General features: G+C 38.7%; 1 protein-coding gene across 4 annotated transcripts in view; it reads left to right on the top strand.

Annotated features, from left to right (window-relative positions):
- The first annotated feature begins 1,453 nt into the window (after window positions 1–1,453).
- Window positions 1,454–19,289, top strand: part of PCDH9 (protocadherin 9) — a 986,051-nt gene continuing 968,215 nt past the window's right edge. For all 4 annotated transcript variants that reach the window (XM_027092277.1, XM_027092279.1, XM_027092280.1 and 1 more), the window contains exons 1-2: window positions 1,454–1,999; window positions 3,268–6,438. In XM_027092277.1, coding sequence (XP_026948078.1) covers window positions 3,403–6,438 — 3,036 coding nt within the window. In that variant the 5' untranslated portion in view covers window positions 1,454–1,999; window positions 3,268–3,402. The remainder of the gene's footprint in view (window positions 2,000–3,267; window positions 6,439–19,289) is intronic.

The following is a 19,289-nucleotide window of genomic DNA, read 5'->3' on the forward strand; positions in this document are numbered from 1 at the left end:
CAAGTTATTCAATCATGCATTAAGACCTTCTCAGACAACCTTTATAGGTCATGCAAAAAAAATATTATATTTTTTGTTCCAAGTGAACTGTTACTATTATTAATGCTTCTAACTTTACTCAGGCATCTGGCGTCGTAGGTACAACCCATAAAACAAACCTTCGTGGTTTACTGATTTTAAAAGATCAATCAAATATAGATAGTGCTTTCGGGGCCAATATTTAAGGAAAAAGACTTTCGAGAGTCATTCTATCCGGCTCTTGCATGAAAATGAGAAACGCGTGAGGATACTCGACGGAACAGGAGTCAGAGAAATGAATTGCACAGGGAAAGACAAGTACTACATGTCAAGTTGGAATCAGCAGAGAGTGTAAGAGGAAAGGAAACGTTCCACAGCTTGGGGAGCAGCTGGACAGGACTCCTTCCAGCCTCTCCCGAGCAAAGTTTGCAGTTAGGTGAGGTGAAGCGGCTTTTGCCGCAGCCGCACGTTCGGGCGAGCTCGGGTTCACAGGTTCTGGGCGCGGCGGGAGCAGAAGTGCAAGGACAGCCTGGATCGGCCGCCGCGGCCCGTCCTGCTACTGGAGACAAGACTTCGCCCCGCTAAGCAGACTGGCCTAGGGCTGACTAGGGTGACTAGGGGATCCCAGAGGCTGTCATTTTCCCTTTCTCCCGGCAGCTTCCGTCACCCTGCACGTAAGGAGGGCTCAAATTAATTTTCTTTCCGGTCTTGATTGAGATTCGAATATCCTCCGTCCCAACCTTTCCTATCCGCCCTCTCTGCCCTTCTTGCCAATGTCCTCGCCAGCAAAAGCCTCTAGTTGCGGCACCGGGAATGTAGCCCGTTTAACGCGCTCCGGGGATCTGCTGGGCCGTGCTCTCCTCCGAGGGCCGACAGTGAGTCTTGGACCCCGGGTGGACTCTCCCATCTGTGCATTTTGGTCCCTCCATTTAGCAAAGAGAAGTGTGGAACGTGCGCCGGCAGCTGAGCCGCCTCGGCATCCCCCAACCGCCCGCAACGGTGCCCGAGGCTGCCGGATCCCCGCCCGCACGCCCGGCCGGCCTCCCGCTCCCCCTGCTCGTGCGACCGCCGGGTCTCGGCCGCTCGCTGCCCTGTGCCGTCCGGAGCAGCCGCCAGCCCCTCAGCGCCCGTGAGAGCCGCGTCCGCGGGGGCCTGGGGAGCGTCGCCTTTTCCCTCCCGGGCCGGACCCTGCTGGGCATGCTCAGTGCACCTCCTGGAACCCGGCTCTCCCGGGGCCAGGATCGGGTCTCCGGGTTTTCGCGGCTGCCGAGGGGGCGATGGGGAGGAGAGGCTGGCAGATAGTCAGCGCCTTGTTCCACGCCCAGCTGCGGCCGCCCGCACCGCAAGATACGGGCCAATCAGGGGCCGGGGGAGGGGCTTAGGCCGTCACGCCCTCCCTCTGGGTTATTGAGAGTTCTATCAAGAAATTCAGTTCAGAGAGAGAAGGAGAGAGGGGCAAAGGAGAAGGGAGAGAGGGAGAGCGTGCCAGACAGGAAGGAGCGCCCTAGAGTCTCCGAAGCACGAAAGAGATAACCAATTAGGAATTTTCGGGCACTGTCACCCACCCCGAGAGCAGCCAGAGACTCACCATCACCCCAACTCTGACGTTTCCTACAAGAAGTTAGAGACTTAAGCAGTATTGACATCGGAGGGAAATGGTATCTTTGATGCTGTGGAAAATACCCCCGAGCTGAAGAAGTGCAACTGGATGTTGTGTGTGCGTTAAATACCAGAAGAGCTCAGACCCCGTGGGTAATAGAGACGAAATGTGGAGAGAATGACTAACGACAAATCTGTGAATTTGTTCTCTGGAGTTGCTAATTTGCCAGCCCGAAGCAACACATTTTACAAGGAGGAAACGTTTTGCTGCTTCTGATTTCTCCCCAAACTGGTGCTACCAGACGCATGGCTTTCTATATGTTGGAACAGCTCATTTCTAACTGCAGCATACCGGGAAAGGGGAAAGGTTGAGGCAACTAACGTAAGTGTAAAGTTTCGCATGCACAATTGTAAATTTTGTGTTTAGATATGTCCTCGGTGTAGACGAGGGATGTTTGTAGTTGGGTAGACTGTTGGGGCAGAGCTCACCTACTAGGCTGTATCTGCATCCCTACCTGCATCACTCTGCCGGAACTAATCGCGGGCATCAGCTACCGTGCAGCCTAATGCCGAGAAGATTAGAGCCTGGGTACTGACCAGTTCTACTCAAGTAGGTAGCTGTCTGGAGCCTTGCACCCGTTTAAATTGCAGTTAGGAGGGCATCTAAGCAGAAGGCTTTTTACCTGCGTTATTGAGTTGCAGTATTTACGTGTGGCCGATGTTACTAATACTACAACCGGAGATCGGGGTTAAGAAACTGCGTTTTTTTCCCCTCTTTGATGCTCAGTAGAAAATATTGTGCTGTTACATGGAAATGTTAGCTGCGTTTCACTTATATCTTGGCACTCTCTTCCACCTCTAGGATAAGGAATCTTATGTTATTATATATATTCTAAAAGTTTTAATGTGTTTCTTAATTCTAATGGTGATAATTTGGCAACATGGAGAAATGAGAGCAAGGTCTGGGTAAGAAACTGAAGGTCTTGGTATTGTGCTTTTAGGCAATGAGGTTATACAGTGGCCAGAGACTTGCTTCTGTCGCTGCAGCAGCATGTCCGGATGCTTGCTTCCCAGTAAAAATGTATTTAGAAGGCAGTTGAAGAACTGGGAGGAAAGAAAAAAGATAGTCTTTTTAGAAGAAAGAGATGACTCAGTGTGGCAGAGAAGAAAACGCATCACGTATGACATGTGAGAAAGCAATTAGCAGGAACCATAGCTAAGTTAGTGTTTTTCACTGGCTCCCCAAAAAACTAAGGGAGGTCGGTTAGAAGCCAGGAGGCGGGTAAGCCGGGGGGAGGGGGGGTGTGAATGGGAGGAGATGGGGGGTGGGGGCGTGGTGGTGGTGGTGGAGGGGAAGAGGAGAACAAGAACGCATGTTTTGAATTAAACAGTATCCTGAAAACAGTGTGGGTGAATACAGGTAAAAATAGCAGCTGTCTTTAATTCAAAAGTAGATAATTTCATTTTCTCTGGGCAAATGCAACAAGCCTGGGATATTTAGTATTTTTATCCACAGAGTTAAGTTGCAAACAGTGGCAGAACAAACTGCCATGTTTACTAATATGCAGTGGGAAAATGTGTTGTGATATTTCGTGACTGTGTGCTTTTGTTTACTGAAGAATAATATTGTCTATATGATTGTGTTGACAGTGGCTGTCTCCAAATAAGTCATGAGATGTAATGCATCCTCCAGCCCATGCACGCTTCCTCTTGCAATTTGTGCATCATTCCTCAGTGGAAACCTTTAAACCCTAAAACCCAGGAAAAGAAAATAAATACATTATCATGGACCTGAGGGATTTTTACCTGTTGGCTGCTCTGATTGCCTGTTTAAGGCTGGATTCTGCAATAGCTCAAGAACTTATTTACACTATTAGAGAGGAATTGCCTGAAAATGTGCCCATAGGAAACATACCAAAGGATCTGAACATTTCTCACATCAATGCTGCCACAGGGACCAGCGCTAGCCTTGTCTACAGACTGGTTTCTAAAGCTGGGGATGCCCCTTTGGTGAAAGTATCCAGTAGCACTGGCGAAATTTTCACGACCTCCAATAGAATAGACAGAGAAAAACTCTGTGCTGGAGCCTCTTATGATGAGGAGAATGAGTGTTTCTTTGAACTTGAGGTGGTGATCCTCCCCAATGATTTTTTCAGGCTGATCAAAATTAAAATAATTGTCAAGGATACCAATGATAATGCCCCCATGTTTCCATCTCCTGTCATCAATATTTCCATCCCAGAAAACACTTTGATCAACAGCCGCTTTCCAATTCCATCAGCAACAGATCCTGACACAGGCTTCAATGGTGTACAGCATTATGAATTGTTAAATGGGCAGAGTGTTTTTGGACTGGATATCGTGGAAACTCCGGAAGGAGAGAAGTGGCCACAATTGATTGTTCAGCAAAACTTGGACAGAGAACAGAAAGATACCTATGTGATGAAAATCAAAGTAGAGGATGGAGGCACTCCACAGAAATCCAGCACAGCCATACTGCAGATCACAGTAAGTGATGTAAATGACAACAGGCCAGTGTTTAAAGAGGGTCAAGTGGAGGTGCACATTCCAGAGAATGCTCCCGTAGGCACCTCTGTAATTCAGCTCCATGCCACTGATGCAGATATAGGCAGTAATGCTGAAATCCGGTACATTTTTGGTGCCCAGGTCGCCCCTGCAACCAAAAGACTCTTTGCTTTAAATAATACTACTGGGTTGATTACAGTTCAGAGGTCCTTAGATCGAGAGGAGACAGCCATTCACAAAGTGACAGTGCTGGCCAGTGATGGCAGCTCCACTCCCGCTCGAGCAACGGTTACCATCAATGTTACTGATGTAAATGATAACCCTCCAAACATAGACCTCAGGTACATTATAAGTCCCATCAATGGCACAGTGTATTTGTCTGAGAAAGATCCTGTCAATACAAAGATCGCCCTAATTACAGTTTCAGATAAGGACACAGATGTGAATGGCAAAGTGATCTGTTTTATTGAAAGAGAGGTCCCGTTTCATTTGAAGGCAGTATACGACAACCAATATTTGTTAGAGACCTCCTCTTTGTTGGACTATGAGGGCACCAAAGAATTCAGCTTTAAAATTGTTGCCTCTGATTCTGGGAAGCCCAGTTTAAATCAGACTGCTCTGGTAAGGGTTAAGCTTGAGGACGAAAATGACAACCCACCAATTTTCAACCAGCCTGTAATTGAGCTGTCAGTTTCTGAAAACAACCGACGTGGGTTGTACTTAACAACTATTAGTGCCACAGATGAAGACAGTGGGAAAAATGCAGATATTGTTTATCAGCTTGGACCGAATGCCTCCTTCTTTGATCTGGACCGAAAGACAGGAGTTTTGACAGCCTCCAGAGTCTTTGACAGAGAAGAACAAGAAAGATTCATTTTTACAGTAACTGCCAGGGACAATGGGACCCCTCCCCTCCAAAGCCAAGCGGCTGTGATAGTTACTGTTCTGGATGAGAATGACAATAGCCCCAAGTTTACTCATAATCATTTTCAATTTTTTGTGTCTGAGAATCTGCCAAAGTATAGTACCGTGGGGGTAATCACAGTGACAGATGCAGATGCTGGAGAGAATAAAGCTGTGACTCTTTCCATTTTAAATGACAATGATAATTTTGTGTTGGATCCCTATTCTGGAGTCATAAAGTCAAATGTCTCATTTGACAGAGAGCAGCAGAGTTCCTACACTTTCGATGTCAAAGCCACTGATGGGGGACAACCACCCCGTTCCTCTACTGCAAAAGTAACTATAAATGTCATGGATGTCAATGACAATAGTCCAGTTGTCATTTCGCCACCTTCTAATACTTCTTTTAAGTTGGTGCCTCTCTCAGCCATTCCTGGCTCCGTGATAGCAGAAGTTTTTGCAGTGGATATTGACACTGGGATGAATGCTGAACTTAAGTATACAATTGTGAGTGGGAACAACAAAGGCCTGTTTCGGATTGATCCAGTAACAGGTAACATCACTCTGGAAGAAAAACCAGCACCTACTGATGTGGGCTTGCACCGATTGGTGGTCAACATAAGTGACCTGGGATACCCTAAGTCTCTGCACACACTTGTGCTTGTTTTTCTTTATGTTAATGACACTGCTGGCAATGCCTCCTATATCTATGACTTGATTCGCAGGACTATGGAGACCCCATTGGACAGGAACATAGGTGATAGCAGCCAACCCTATCAAAACGAGGACTATCTCACCATCATGATTGCCATTGTCGCAGGTGCCATGGTGGTCATCGTCGTGATCTTCGTCACCGTTCTGGTGCGCTGTCGCCATGCATCAAGATTCAAAGCAGCTCAGAGGAGCAAGCAAGGTGCCGAATGGATGTCCCCCAACCAGGAGAACAAACAAAACAAGAAAAAGAAAAGGAAGAAAAGAAAGTCTCCCAAGAGCTCTCTTTTGAACTTTGTTACCATCGAAGAGTCCAAACCCGATGATGCAGTTCACGAACCCATCAATGGGACAATAAGCCTGCCGGCTGAGCTGGAAGAGCAAAGCATAGGTAGATTTGACTGGGGTCCGGCACCTCCAACCACCTTCAAGCCGAACAGCCCTGACCTGGCCAAGCACTACAAATCCGCTTCTCCACAGCCCGCTTTCCATCTTAAACCAGACACTCCGGTTTCTGTGAAAAAGCATCACGTGATTCAGGAGCTCCCGTTGGACAACACCTTTGTCGGGGGTTGTGACACCCTTTCCAAACGCTCTTCCACTAGTTCAGATCACTTCAGTGCCTCAGAGTGCAGTTCCCAAGGAGGCTTCAAGACAAAGGGCCCCTTACACACCAGACAGGTAAATGAGCACTTTTACTGGTCTATAAGTACTGCATACAAGTGCCCAGTCAACCAGTATTAACGTGCCAGTGTGTCTCTTGTTTTGGTCTAACTTTAGCTTAGTTATAAAGAGGGGAAAAAAAACTTGACCCCTTTTCTATTCCTCTGGGGCTCAGTCAAGAATTTTTAGAACAGCTTTGAAATTTCTGAGTTCTGAGAATTATTTAAACTCCCAGTTTCCTTCAAATGGCAAAAGATGAAAAGAGGAAATTATTCCAAAATGTCCCAAGATAACATTTGCTGAAGAATAAAACCTGTCCTGATAGGCCAAATTCTGCTCCTGGGGTTTCCAAATTGACTGCTTCAAGATTTTCACATTACCATTTGATCTCAAAAGTCACCTTCAAATCTCAAGTTTTAAATGATGTTTGAAGGTGTGACTATAATTATGTTACAGCTGTGGTTGCTAAAGGGGTTAATTTTTTTTTAGTCTCTAAAAAAGATAGTAGAATATTAAATGTATATCAGCTGTGAAGCACATGATTGTTGATAGATTGCGACTAAGCCATATAGGAAGTCTTCTCTTTAATTTCAGATGATTTTATTGTAATATAGTAAATTGGGGGTTGAATAGAAAGATATGCAGATTGTCCACAATGGCCAAAGTACTCTTTCAAAAAAAAAAAAAAAAAAGAAAAGAAAAGAAGAAGGAATACTTTCTCCCTAATAGAACTGGTTTATACAGAAAAGAATGAATCCATTGTAAATATTCTCTCATCTTAGTAATGCATAAGTGATCTGTCTTAACTCATTTTAAACTGTGAAATATGCCATATGAAGAGGGATTAAGAGGCTGAGAAACTCATATTTCAACCAAATCCAGAATTAGTTTTTCTTAGGTCTAATAATTCCTTGTTAATAAAGATTTAAATGCAGCGCTGTCTAATTTATTTCACTGGTGCTTGTCTGTTGCCATGAAATTTGAGTGTCAATAATAGCCTGTAGATGGCACTAGGGTATCATGTCCCTTGTGCTGGCCAGCTGCCAATCCCACAGTAGCAAGGAAAGGGAGAGGGAAAGATCAAGCTGGTACTATGGCCAAAGATACCTTTTATTTAATGATAGTTGCTCTGGAGCAACTAGCATGTCAGTTCATTTCCTTGCTCTTTTGTGATCAGCTTTCACACACCAACTTTCTAGGATTTTGTAATCCAAGTTCTTTGTTGGTATTGAGTCCACCTATGGTGATGACCCATCTGAATTTGTTAAAAATAAGGAACATACAGATTTTAGAGAATCAAGTAAAGCAAGATAAATTTTCAGGATAGTATTGACAGTCATTGCTTAGTATTTGAAAAGTCAAGAGTTTTTCTTTTTTTCCTGTGGTGGTGGGACTGGTGAGAATGGTCTATTGAAACTCTGTCTCTCACCATCCAATGTTTGTTGCTCTGCAGTGACTTTAAGGTTTCATGGTAGTAAGATATTTATTAAAATCATTTTGGCAGTGAATCACAGAGATTCGTTCAGAACATTAAGTATAACGCCTACGATTTTACAACTAAAATCTACATTTCTTAAAAGATTAAATATCTACAGCATTTAGAAAGTACAAGAGCTTGAATGCACAGGATGAAAGGAATTAAAATAAGTCAGTTTGGAGGTTCTAGAGGAGAATACGGAAGTTACTGGATATACATAGAATTTGGAATGAGTTATTTTCATGTTAACTTCATGAGCTTTTTAAAAGAGGTTTGATGTTTTAAAGTTAAGAAAATATCTGAGTTTAGTAGAGGTTTATAAATGTTGGTAAATAGTTAATCATGATGATAAAAGTAACTTTTGAAACTAAGTGGATTTAAATATAAAGTTGCTATTTTAATGAAAAGAAAACATGGCTTTTTATTATTTGCTTTTAATGGGAAAGTCACTCAAAATACTGATGATATTTTATGATTTGCATAATATCTTGAAAAATATAACACGATTTAAAACTTTTCATATAAAATCTGAAATTTGTTTTCCGAAGAAACATGCTGATATTATTCCCACGTCGTCATCTTTCTTTTCATATTATGTATGGTGGGTATTATGAGCATTGATGTACAGACACACTTTTTCTGACTTCTTCCCCAAAGTTGAATCTATATATAGTACAGTGACATAAACGTTAAGTGCATTTCAGCAAAGTATGGGAAAGATCTTTTGTCGAGGCTTAGTCAGTCATAGGAAATTTGTTTGTATGATGTAATCTTTGAAATAAGATGCTGAGTAATTCTCTAACTGGAACTAAAGTGCATTTTAGACATTCCTTGAGACCATGTGTTACTATGCTGTTCTCCTTGTAGGCATTTCAATGTTCAAATGTAGCTATAATTCACTATTATGGTAAAGAGCTACTGAAATGGCTTTTCTTATTTACACCTTTTAGAAGTTTTCATGCTGAGAAAGAAAAATTGCAGTGTTGTAGAAAAGGAATACTTCTGGAAGTAAGGACAGGTGATGGTGATAGAAATGTGTACAATTTTACTATGAAAGAGGCATATTTTCTATGAATGAAGAACACACACATATATATATACTATCCTTTAAATTATTTTTTCACTGAACTATATGGCTGTTATTAAAGATGTCCTAGTTAAGCTAAAAAGTAAAAATTCTTTCTTTTAGCTCCTTCACTTCAACTAGCGGCTTCACATAAATACAAAATGTGCTCCTGAAGCAACACAATTTTGAAAAAGTGGGGCTTATTACAACAAAAGCTTTCAAAGGAATTTATAAACTAAGGTATAATCTGTGAAGATTTTTAGTTGAGTGGGCAAAGATTGCTGTTAACAGAAACACACTTTCACTTTATGGTGCTAGTTGAAGTGAGTAAAATGCAAGATTCTTGAGCAAAGGGTTAACAAACTTAAATATCATGAGTTTGTATTGTCTGTACAATGAAAACATAATGTCTGACATTTACACCATGAGTTTGGTTATAGTGCATTGATTCTTATTTTGTCTGACTTTTTTCCCCCTGCTGTATCCCCTCATGTGTTATAAAACACTCATAAACCACGTTCCTCAACCACTCTACTTTACTAAACTTTCATTTTCCTTGAATATAACAAATCTGTCACTGAATCTTCCACAAATTATTTTTTATGAATTTTTGGAAGTATCCTTAGTATTCACAGATTGAATGAAATGTCCCTTTTTTAAAGAGCTAAATTATATCTTGATATTTTTTCATAAATAAACAAAGTTCACTGTTATAAGGTTGAGAAGATGACAACATTATCATTTCCAGTAGGGCTTTAAATGACAAAGCTCATTGGCATATTTTCTCTAAAAGGAAAATATCTCCTTAATAAGTATGATTTTTAAAATATAATATTAAGTTTTCAAAATTTAAGGTGTCTCAGAAGCATTTGGAATGTTTCTTAAATCATGAGTTGTTGGTCCCTAATCCCAGAGGTTAGGTTCAGTATCACTAGGGTCAAGCCTGAAAATTTGCATTGCTGACAAGATCCTAGGTGATACCGATGCTGCCAATCCAGGGACCACACTTTGAGACCCACTGCCTCAGCATATTGGGACGAGAAATGTCAGCCCCTTTCCCTTTCAGATTATCATTTCCAGAGGACCTGTTCAGCTCTTATTGAAAGCAGTTTTATTGTAGCTGGAGGCTTTACAGTTAGCTGTTTATTGCTGTTTCCCAACCTGGTTGACAGCATTTGGGGAATTAATTTTCTTGGCCCCATTGTGCTTTTTGCAGGGGTATAAATGAAAATGTTAAAGAATTTAAAAAGTGACCTATTTACACTTGACAACTTCTTACGGTAATAAAACAATTTGTAATAGTTGTACTGTGAGTTTGGTTCGGGGTAAACAGTTACGTTTAATTTTCTAAATGAAATGCTTATTTTAGAGCTTAAACATCCTTACTTTAAATTTTCACAATCTAGAGTATTTGCTCATATATACATTTGTGTATATATTGAAGAAATTATATATTGAAAATGTGTTTGCATGCCATACTCAAGTGTATACATATACTTTTACAGCATAAAGGGAATTACTTTATTCCCAATCATTCAGAGATACTATATTACTTTTATGATTACTTCTCATTTTTGAGACTCCCACTGCAGCTGTTACTGAAATGCTGTTATGTCATGCAAAATGCACAAGATAGTCATAGAATTTCTATTTAGAACAGTAAGAAAGAAAAATGAAATTGAAAGTGAAGGGAGCAAATGTTAACTAATGTGAAGCTAGCAAAAACTTTAAGATATTTTAAACTGTTAAATTTTGCAGTATACTGTGAGGGATGAACATAGGTGGCATATGGAAAAAAATTGCTCCTCAAGATGCAAATTATATTTAAAATGTTATCAGTTGTGATTTTTGTTTCTACTCCTTTGCTAAGTGATCTATGTCATGAAATTAGTAGATACCCAGACCCCTTGGATATTCATTCAGGAATTTGAAATGAGCGTGGGCCATCCATTCAGCCTGGCTACCTTTCCTCTTGGTTTTGTGAGACAAATATTTTATATATTTTTTCAGTTTGATACACCTAAGGTATAAAATTGAAGTTACATTTTAGCCTTTGTTGCTAATAACCTTAAGGAGAATAAAAGTAAAAAGTTACCACTGTATTGGGCATGGACATGTCTACTGATTACTGAACACTTGTTAACATAGAGAAAATAATTTCAGTAGTTAAACTATTCTATTATCTTATTTTTTTTTAATTTTGTTGCAATGAATTCTATATATATGCAACACCATAAACTGATGTTCCCTTAGCTTCAGATTAGTCATCCTCATGTTGTCACAGAACAGGCTTTGGCATCATTAAAATTACCTTGTAAATATTGTACTTATACTAATGTGTTATATTCTTATGGTATATGCATAGTCTTGTTAGTTAAATATTTCAAGCTAAAATTTATCTTCTCATAATAGTACAAATTAAAATATAATACATGAAATAGTAAAACAGAATTTGGACTTAATACAAAAGCTCAGATCTAAAATCAGATTTCCTCATAACCAGCTCTGAATTATTTGACTCTTAAAGTTTCATTTTCTTATTGACATATAGGAGATGTATGTAAGTTACACCCAAAATATTAGAAATGACATCTTCATGAATTATTTTTCACATTACATTATTTTACATGACAGTACTGAGATAGGAAAATAAAACCTTTAAATTATCTTCTTATAAGCTCTGTTTTCACAATTATTTTTAATATGTTATTTAGATTGTTCGATTTCTAAATTTTGCGGGTTGGGAGTGGAGTAATGCAGAAATCCACCAAATGGGAAAAGCTATAGTGCTTGTGTTGGTCCAGCAGTACCAGATTGAGTGTTTGCAGAATTTGAGACCATGTCAACTGCATGGCTCATCTTTAGTACTTTCTCAGTTTGATTTTGTCAGAGTTGAGCTCTTAGCTTGCATGCAGTTAAAACAGGCAAAAAGACAACTGTGGATTGTTTACCACTTTCACTTAAAATCCTTGCAGTAAGTTTTCTCTGAATTTAGTCTGGTGTTTTCTTGAAGGGGACCCTCTGTTGAAACTATAAATTTGTCTCGGTAATATTAACACATCAGTTAATATCATATATTTCATGTAGTTGGAAACTAAGCAAGAATTGTTTTATGTGTATTTTTAAGTTTTTGCTTTCCTGACAGCTGATTTTATGTTTAATATATTTCTCAGAATTTATTACATACCAGAGCCCTAAAATTTATATCAAGTTTGTTGAAATATGACACTAATCACAGACCAGGTATTCGTGAAAATTCAAGAATGCAAGTCAACAAGGGGCTCGCTTTAAAGTTGTAAGTATCTAGAGGCATAGGAGTCATGTTCAATAAGTAATAATGCTAATGTGTTATGGCCTTTTTAAAGGTTAGCTCCCCTAAAATTTATATCGGATCACAAAAGCAAATCCAAATGTAGAAATATGACGTCTCAATTACAAAAAGAAATATACTTCACTGTTTAAGATTTCATGAGTTATTTCAGATAGCTGTTAAATCTGTCCAACATTTCATTGGAAAGGAACACATGCTTTTTGCCTTTGTTTGATACAAACCTATTGGGCTGTCAGCCATCAGAAATATAGAACAAGAAAGATATATTACCATGATTGACATTTTGGTTTTCATTTATATTCTTTTTTTCCCTAAGTCAAGATTCATTAAAATGTGAAGTTCATAAATAAGTTCTACCCATTCCTTAACAGTAAAGAATGATGGCAGGAATAAACTGGGAAAACAACCCATACGTAATCTCTCTCACTCATATTGTTGTCCTATAGGCAGTTTATTGCCTATAGAAAAGAATAGTGGCAGAATTGGAATTTTCTGAGCCATAATATATAACTTTAAAGCATTCAGAACTTGAAGTCATTCATTAAGGATTTGTTTTTACATACTTATCCATTATTTAAATGGCATGTGAAAATATTTCCCCCCTATCTTTATTGGTTTGATTGATTACAGTGCTATACACACACATCACATTTAAAATGATGGACTTGGGACCACCTGTATAGCTGGGAGTGGTGAAGATACATGCACAGGCAAGATCTGTGAAGCACATTTGATTGATTCTTTCTAGTCATTTTACACTAATTATCCCGGAATTCCTTGAGAAAATATATGAAATTAACTTATCTGTTATTGAAAGGAGTATACTATAGCCTCACCACTCATTAATTTATGTAGATGTTGGGGGCTTCCCTGGTGGTGCAGTGATTAAGAATCCGCCTGCCAATGCAGGGGACACGAATTTGAGCCCTGGTCCAGGAGGATCCCACATGCCGTGGAGCAACTAGGTCTGTGTGCCACAGCTGCTGAGCCTGCGCTCTAGAGCCCGCACGCCTAGAGCCCGTGCTCTAGAGCCCGCACGCCTAGAGCCCGTGCTCCGCAACAGGAGAAGCCACTGCAATGAGAAGCCCGTGCACCGCAGCAAAGAGTAGCCCCCGCTCGCCTCAACTAGAGAAAAGCCCGGGTGCAGCAACGAAGACCCAGTGTAGCCAAAAATAAAATAAATATTAAAAAAAAAAAAAAACACCATTCACTTTACAGCAGTACACCATATATACTCAATAAATATTTGTTAATAAAAAAAATATGTAGATGTTTAATTATGTAGGCTGCAGGAAGGAATGGAAATTTGTTCAGTTTTACCACGTTTGTATAATATCTTGTATTTTAACATTCTTCCTTAGTTTGTCTTTCTATCTGACCATCTCTACATTTTAGTATTATGCAGCTTTGTTAATATCCAGGCTCTGGCCTTTTTCAGTCTGTTAGCAGTTAAGAAATACTCTAATCCCTTCCAGGATATTGAGAAACTAATGGATTGCAGAGTATTTGGGTCTTTAAGCTTCAATTGTAAATGGTATGAAGAATTGTCATTGAGCTGATATTTGCATATATCTCTTCCAGTGCTAGTTATTTTGCCTCCTTTTTTTCCTCCTAATCTTCAGCTTTCATTCTAAGAATATCTATTTTAGTCGGAAATAAGCATGCCAGTGATAGAAATTTGGGATTCACTTCCAAATGAATGCCATCACAGACAGGGAAGTTCTGGCACATTTTGCATACATCGGTATGAACACAGTGAACCCTTCATAAGCTCTTAGATTGCAGGAAATCAGTGCTGAAAATTAAGTGGAGTTTTAAAGATTTGCAAAGTAGAGAGCTTTGTATAATGCTGGTATTGCCGGTGCCTATTAAATATGAAGTAAAGGCTTTGTAATACAACTAGCTAACAAATTCCCTTCCACATTAGAGTGATTTATACCTTAGGGAATTAGTCTTGCCTATTTTTTTCCAAATGCAGAAATATTGGATGTGTCTGAAAGAATAAAATCTCAAATACATGCCTTAGAATGAACAGATTTGCTCTTGGATAATTCTAATTATTCAAGATAGATGTTGCAGGCACTCTCATACTTACTCGTGGTACCTCTGTCCATGGTGTGGCCTTCACCTCTCCTAGAAGAATCTCCCAATTATGTGTATATACTCTCCTCTAAACATAAATCAGATTATAACCCTAGGTATCTATAAAACTGTAGCATTACCATAATGAAGAGGGCTGGCTACTAAGTGAGTGCTTTGATCCTCAAAGGAATTGCTATTGAGTCATTTCTCAAACTGTATTTTTAGAATTCACCTTTCTCCATTTGTAAACAGTGTGTATTTGGAGCACAGCAACTCATTCCAGACATGCATGGGTTTCAGTATATTTACTTTCATGACAGGGTTCAGTAAAATGCCTCACAGTTCTTCAATGCTTAATGTCTTTGACAGGACAGGTCCTGTTAGATATAAAATCAGTGGAAATAGCCATGCCTATTTTTTAAAGATTTTACAAATCCTATATTTTTGCCTACTAGAAAACATATATATAATCCATGTGCAGACCACAGTAGGTACTATGGACTTGTTGAGAATCATCACAGATGATTGATTTTGAAAACGAAACAGTTTTTGTGCAAGACAATAGCAACTGCAATTCAGTAAATGAGGATTTTTTCCTCATTAAATAAACCTCAAGAAGGAGAAGCATGGAAACACAGGATATATATAATGAAGATGTATCTTTTATAGGAAGACAGTGTCTTCTGCTGACTGGAGTTCCCTTGTAGATCTTTTCTTGAGGAAAAAAAGTGCTGGTGCTTTTTTTGGATTTGGAGGTTGCAACCAACCTGTGCCTCCATGTGATAGCAGCTGCATGCTGAGGACTTTCAAATACACAGCTGCATAGGATTCTCAGGAAAGTTCTTGTAGGGGGTGCAAGTGACAAATGGAGACAAAATGGAGTGAGTTCTGAGTTGTGAGTTGATGCCCGCCTGTGTCATATATTCATGCCATTGAACCGATTTTCACATTGGAAGCCTGGAATCACAGTAGCCTTCCTTGTTTGTCAGCTGTGAACACACCTGGACTGGCAGCTTTTCTTTGCTTCATTTCTTGTCATTCTTTAGGTGGACTTTGTTCACTTATGTTACCTCATATACATCCGCTTTCTTAATTTCTAGATATATTTTTAAATGACAATGACACCAACTTATTTCTGTGTATCTTCCCTCCAAAAAAAAGAAATCAAACAGAAATATTTTGCTCTAGAACATCCATAAAGGGTCAAATAAAACATCCACAATGTGTCCATTCTTCCTAGAAACAGAAAATCTCTATTTATGATTTTCCTTTGCAATTTTCAAAATTGTTTTTTTATACTGATAACATTTTCAAAGTTAAGAAATCATAATAAATTTAGCTGTATAGATTAATAATGTTTCAATGCATTCAAATTTCCAATATAAAAAAAGATGTCAGAATTTTTATGAAAATACTTTTTTTTGCTACACACTGAAGTGAGTATCAAAATTACATTAAACCATAATAAAAACAGATAAAGTCTTCAGGATATTTTAGTTTGACATGAACTCATTTTCCTTCACGGTCTTGACCCCAAAATCTGCCAAGCAGTGATGGCAAGCTATGCTGAATTCACTGATTGATTTTTAAACATGGTAATAATTAAGAAGGATCATTTTGACACCTAAAGTCTCTGTTTTAGACAATTAAATTCTGCTTTAGCTAAGGGTTATTGACTTCTGGATGATACTGGGAGCAGCACTCCTCAGGGTTTAAACTATTCCTACAGGACCATCTGTTATTGGCGGGGCTGAGTAGCCTCTCCAGCCATGCAGTGTCAACCCCAGGTGTATATTCAGGATCATTCAAAACACAACCCGGGTTCCTCATGATCTTTCAGTCTCAAATGACAACTAAGTTAATAAAATACTGGTATATCATAACTTAAAGCTTAATAATTAAGGAGAATATAAGAAAGTCCCTCGAAGTAGAGACAATGTCTTACTTACCTTTGTATTTCTAAGACTAAACTTACAACAGCTCCTAAAAGAGTGAACTTCGTAGTCATTCAGTAAATGTTTACCCAATGAGAGTGATCAGCTGATATTGGAATCATGCCTTATATATGCATATTTCCATTGATAATCTCTATAACAACTACAGAAAGAAGACATTACCATTCTTATTAAACTTATATAGAGACTGAGAGACAGAAAATGTGTCTTTTTCAAGTCACATGGCTAAAGCATTTATTTCCAGTTTAGAACCTTACCTCTGCACTGGTATTTCTTCCTCATATGTGCCTACTTTTACTTGAAAAACACTATTTTTAGGCCAGATATAAGTTTGAAACATTTTCTTCATTAGGGACATTATGCAATTCATTGCACCCAAAATTGTTCTTCCTGCAATACCTCCCAGTAAACTAACTCTAGACCATAAGATTAAACTGTGGTAAGCATATGACGACGAGGCCTAAACAAATAAAGTATATATGGGGAGAGTTCTGATTGTCTGGTTTCAGCTACTGTCCCTATTTTCTTCTGCAACAGCTGGGACTTGATGACAAACTCTCTAGTTAGGTTTAAGGGTTTTTTTGGGTTTTGGGTTTTTTTTTTTGGTGGCTGACAAGTCCCCATAGTCTCTAATCTAAGAAATTTTGATCTCCCTAGACACCTCCATTCATATTTCTGGAGGTCCAGTGAAGACCAACTAACCTAACCTCATCCTATAGATGAGCAAGTGTAAGCATTCTTAGACTCTGCATTTTGACATTTTGATTTTTGTAAACAGTGAAATATAATTAACACCTTTATATGCTTTATCAGTGTCTTGACTCACTAGTGATTTCTGCATTTGTATGAGAGAGAGAGAGAGAGAGAGAAGCAGAGGGTTAAAAAACCGCTGATTCTAATGTACATGAGCACACTCTCATATCACTTAATTAGAGATATCTGTGGTTTCCGTTTTCTCCCTCACTTCTTCCACACCACTGTGTCTGCCCATCATAATATCTTTATTCATGTTAGGCTATAATAAGAAGGGAAAGAATGAACATAAACAGGATCAGATTTCTTTTCTTCGAAAATTCCTCATCCAAAATTTTTATTTAAACCTTTGATTACTTATATAATTGAGTGATTACTTCTAAACAATAATCAATAGATTCACTTTGATATCTGCTTAATAGAGACAGTGTGTTCTGGAGGAGAAAAAAAGTCATCATTAAAGTTCACTTAATAGACTTTTGAGCCATCCAGACGACACCATAGAATCACATATGAATCCTATAAAAAGCAGCAAAATAATAATTGAATAGAAAGTGGTGTCTAGCTACTATATTAATTTTAGAAAGATAAATTTAGTGTCTAATAGAATTTACAGAATAGTTTCTCAAGACTCAAAATGGACCTTTGAGAATATTTGGCCTATTTAATTCCTTTTCCACATGAAGAAAACTGAGATTACTACAAAAAGTAGTTTGATATTTGAAGTAAAAAAAAAAAAAAAAAATGACTTGGAGAACTGCTATTTTAAAAACTGTGTCACATAGGATATATCATTTGTACCATTTCTTGCTTTCCTACCTTGTAAAATGGATGTAATCAGGCCTAATACATAAGGTTGTTATTAAATTGTGTGCATACATGGGTGCATGTAGATTTCTGGCCCATGGTAGGCAGACACTCCAAAAACTTACCTATTTTTCGCCTATTTTTTCCAAGGATACAAACTTACCACTGACAGAGGTGCCCAATTTCATTTAATACATGTTCTCTAAGTTTTGTTTTTGGTGGTTTTCTTGAATTTAAGTTTTGTATCTTTTTTTAAAATTTTATTTTATTGAAGTATAGTTGATTTACAATGTTGTGTTAGTTTCTGGTATACAGCAAAATGATTCAGTTATACATATATATAATGCAAACTATCTTTTTAAAAAGCAAGTTATCTCTGTTAATCTGTTTTAGGTTTAAAACACTGTTTTTGAGTTATCTAGGATTTATGAAAAGTTGATCTTTGTAACAGCATCAGAGAACAGCAGATAGGATGTTATATTTTCTTTTGATCTCAGTCCCTATTGTTTCATATTTGTATAATTGCTTCATCTTTCATTTTGTGTATTTCACCATTTTCATTTGCATGTTGTGTTTTAAAATTATCTTGCTTCTTTTAGTTTTTGTTATTAATTTACTTCCCCATGAATTACCCATAGGAACTCCACCCATCTGGGGATTTTCACCTTATACATCACTCTATTACAAAACAACATACAAGAGAGGGAATCTGTTTCACAGTCAGTACTTAACACAGCTGGAGCCATTTGAAACCTGCTGGGTTTTGCTTCCAATTATTCCGTAGACTAGAAAGCATCCCTGTTGAAGTAATGGCATACATGGTATAATCATACTAGTTAAAATGCCTTGGAGTACATGGATCATTTTTCTGGGATTCATCAAATTTATGCCAGAAGCACAATAATTTTTTTTTTTTTTTTTTACTATTTCTCTGAGTCTAAATTAATATATGTTCATTTATAAGTAAGATTTTTTAAATATTTATTTATTTATTTATTTTTGGCTGCGTTGGGTCTTCATTGGTGCACACTGGCTTTCTCTAGTTGCCACGAGCAGGGGCTACTTTTCGTTGCAGTACACAGGCTTCTCATTACGGTGGCTTCTCTTTGTTGCGGAGCATGGGCTCTAGGTTCCGTGCTGTTTGCTGGGGAACATGGGCTCTAGGCGCGTGGGCTTCAGTAGTTGTGGCACGCGGGCTTCAGTAGTTGTGGCTTGCAGGCTCCAGAATGCAGGCTCAGTAGTTGTGGTGCACGGGCTTAGTTGCTCTGCAGCATGTGGGATCCTCCCAGACCAGGGCTCAAACTCATGTCACTTGCATTGACAGGCTGATTCTTAACCACTATGCCACCAGGGAAGTCCCTATAAGTAAGATTTTAATGTCTTAATATGCAAGTTTAT

The sequence above is a fragment of the Aethalodelphis obliquidens genome, unplaced genomic scaffold (assembly GCF_003676395.1).
Source record: "Aethalodelphis obliquidens isolate GAN/ISIS:26980383/991018 unplaced genomic scaffold, ASM367639v1 scaffold76, whole genome shotgun sequence".
In the NCBI taxonomy this organism is placed as follows: Eukaryota; Metazoa; Chordata; class Mammalia; order Artiodactyla; family Delphinidae; genus Aethalodelphis; species Aethalodelphis obliquidens.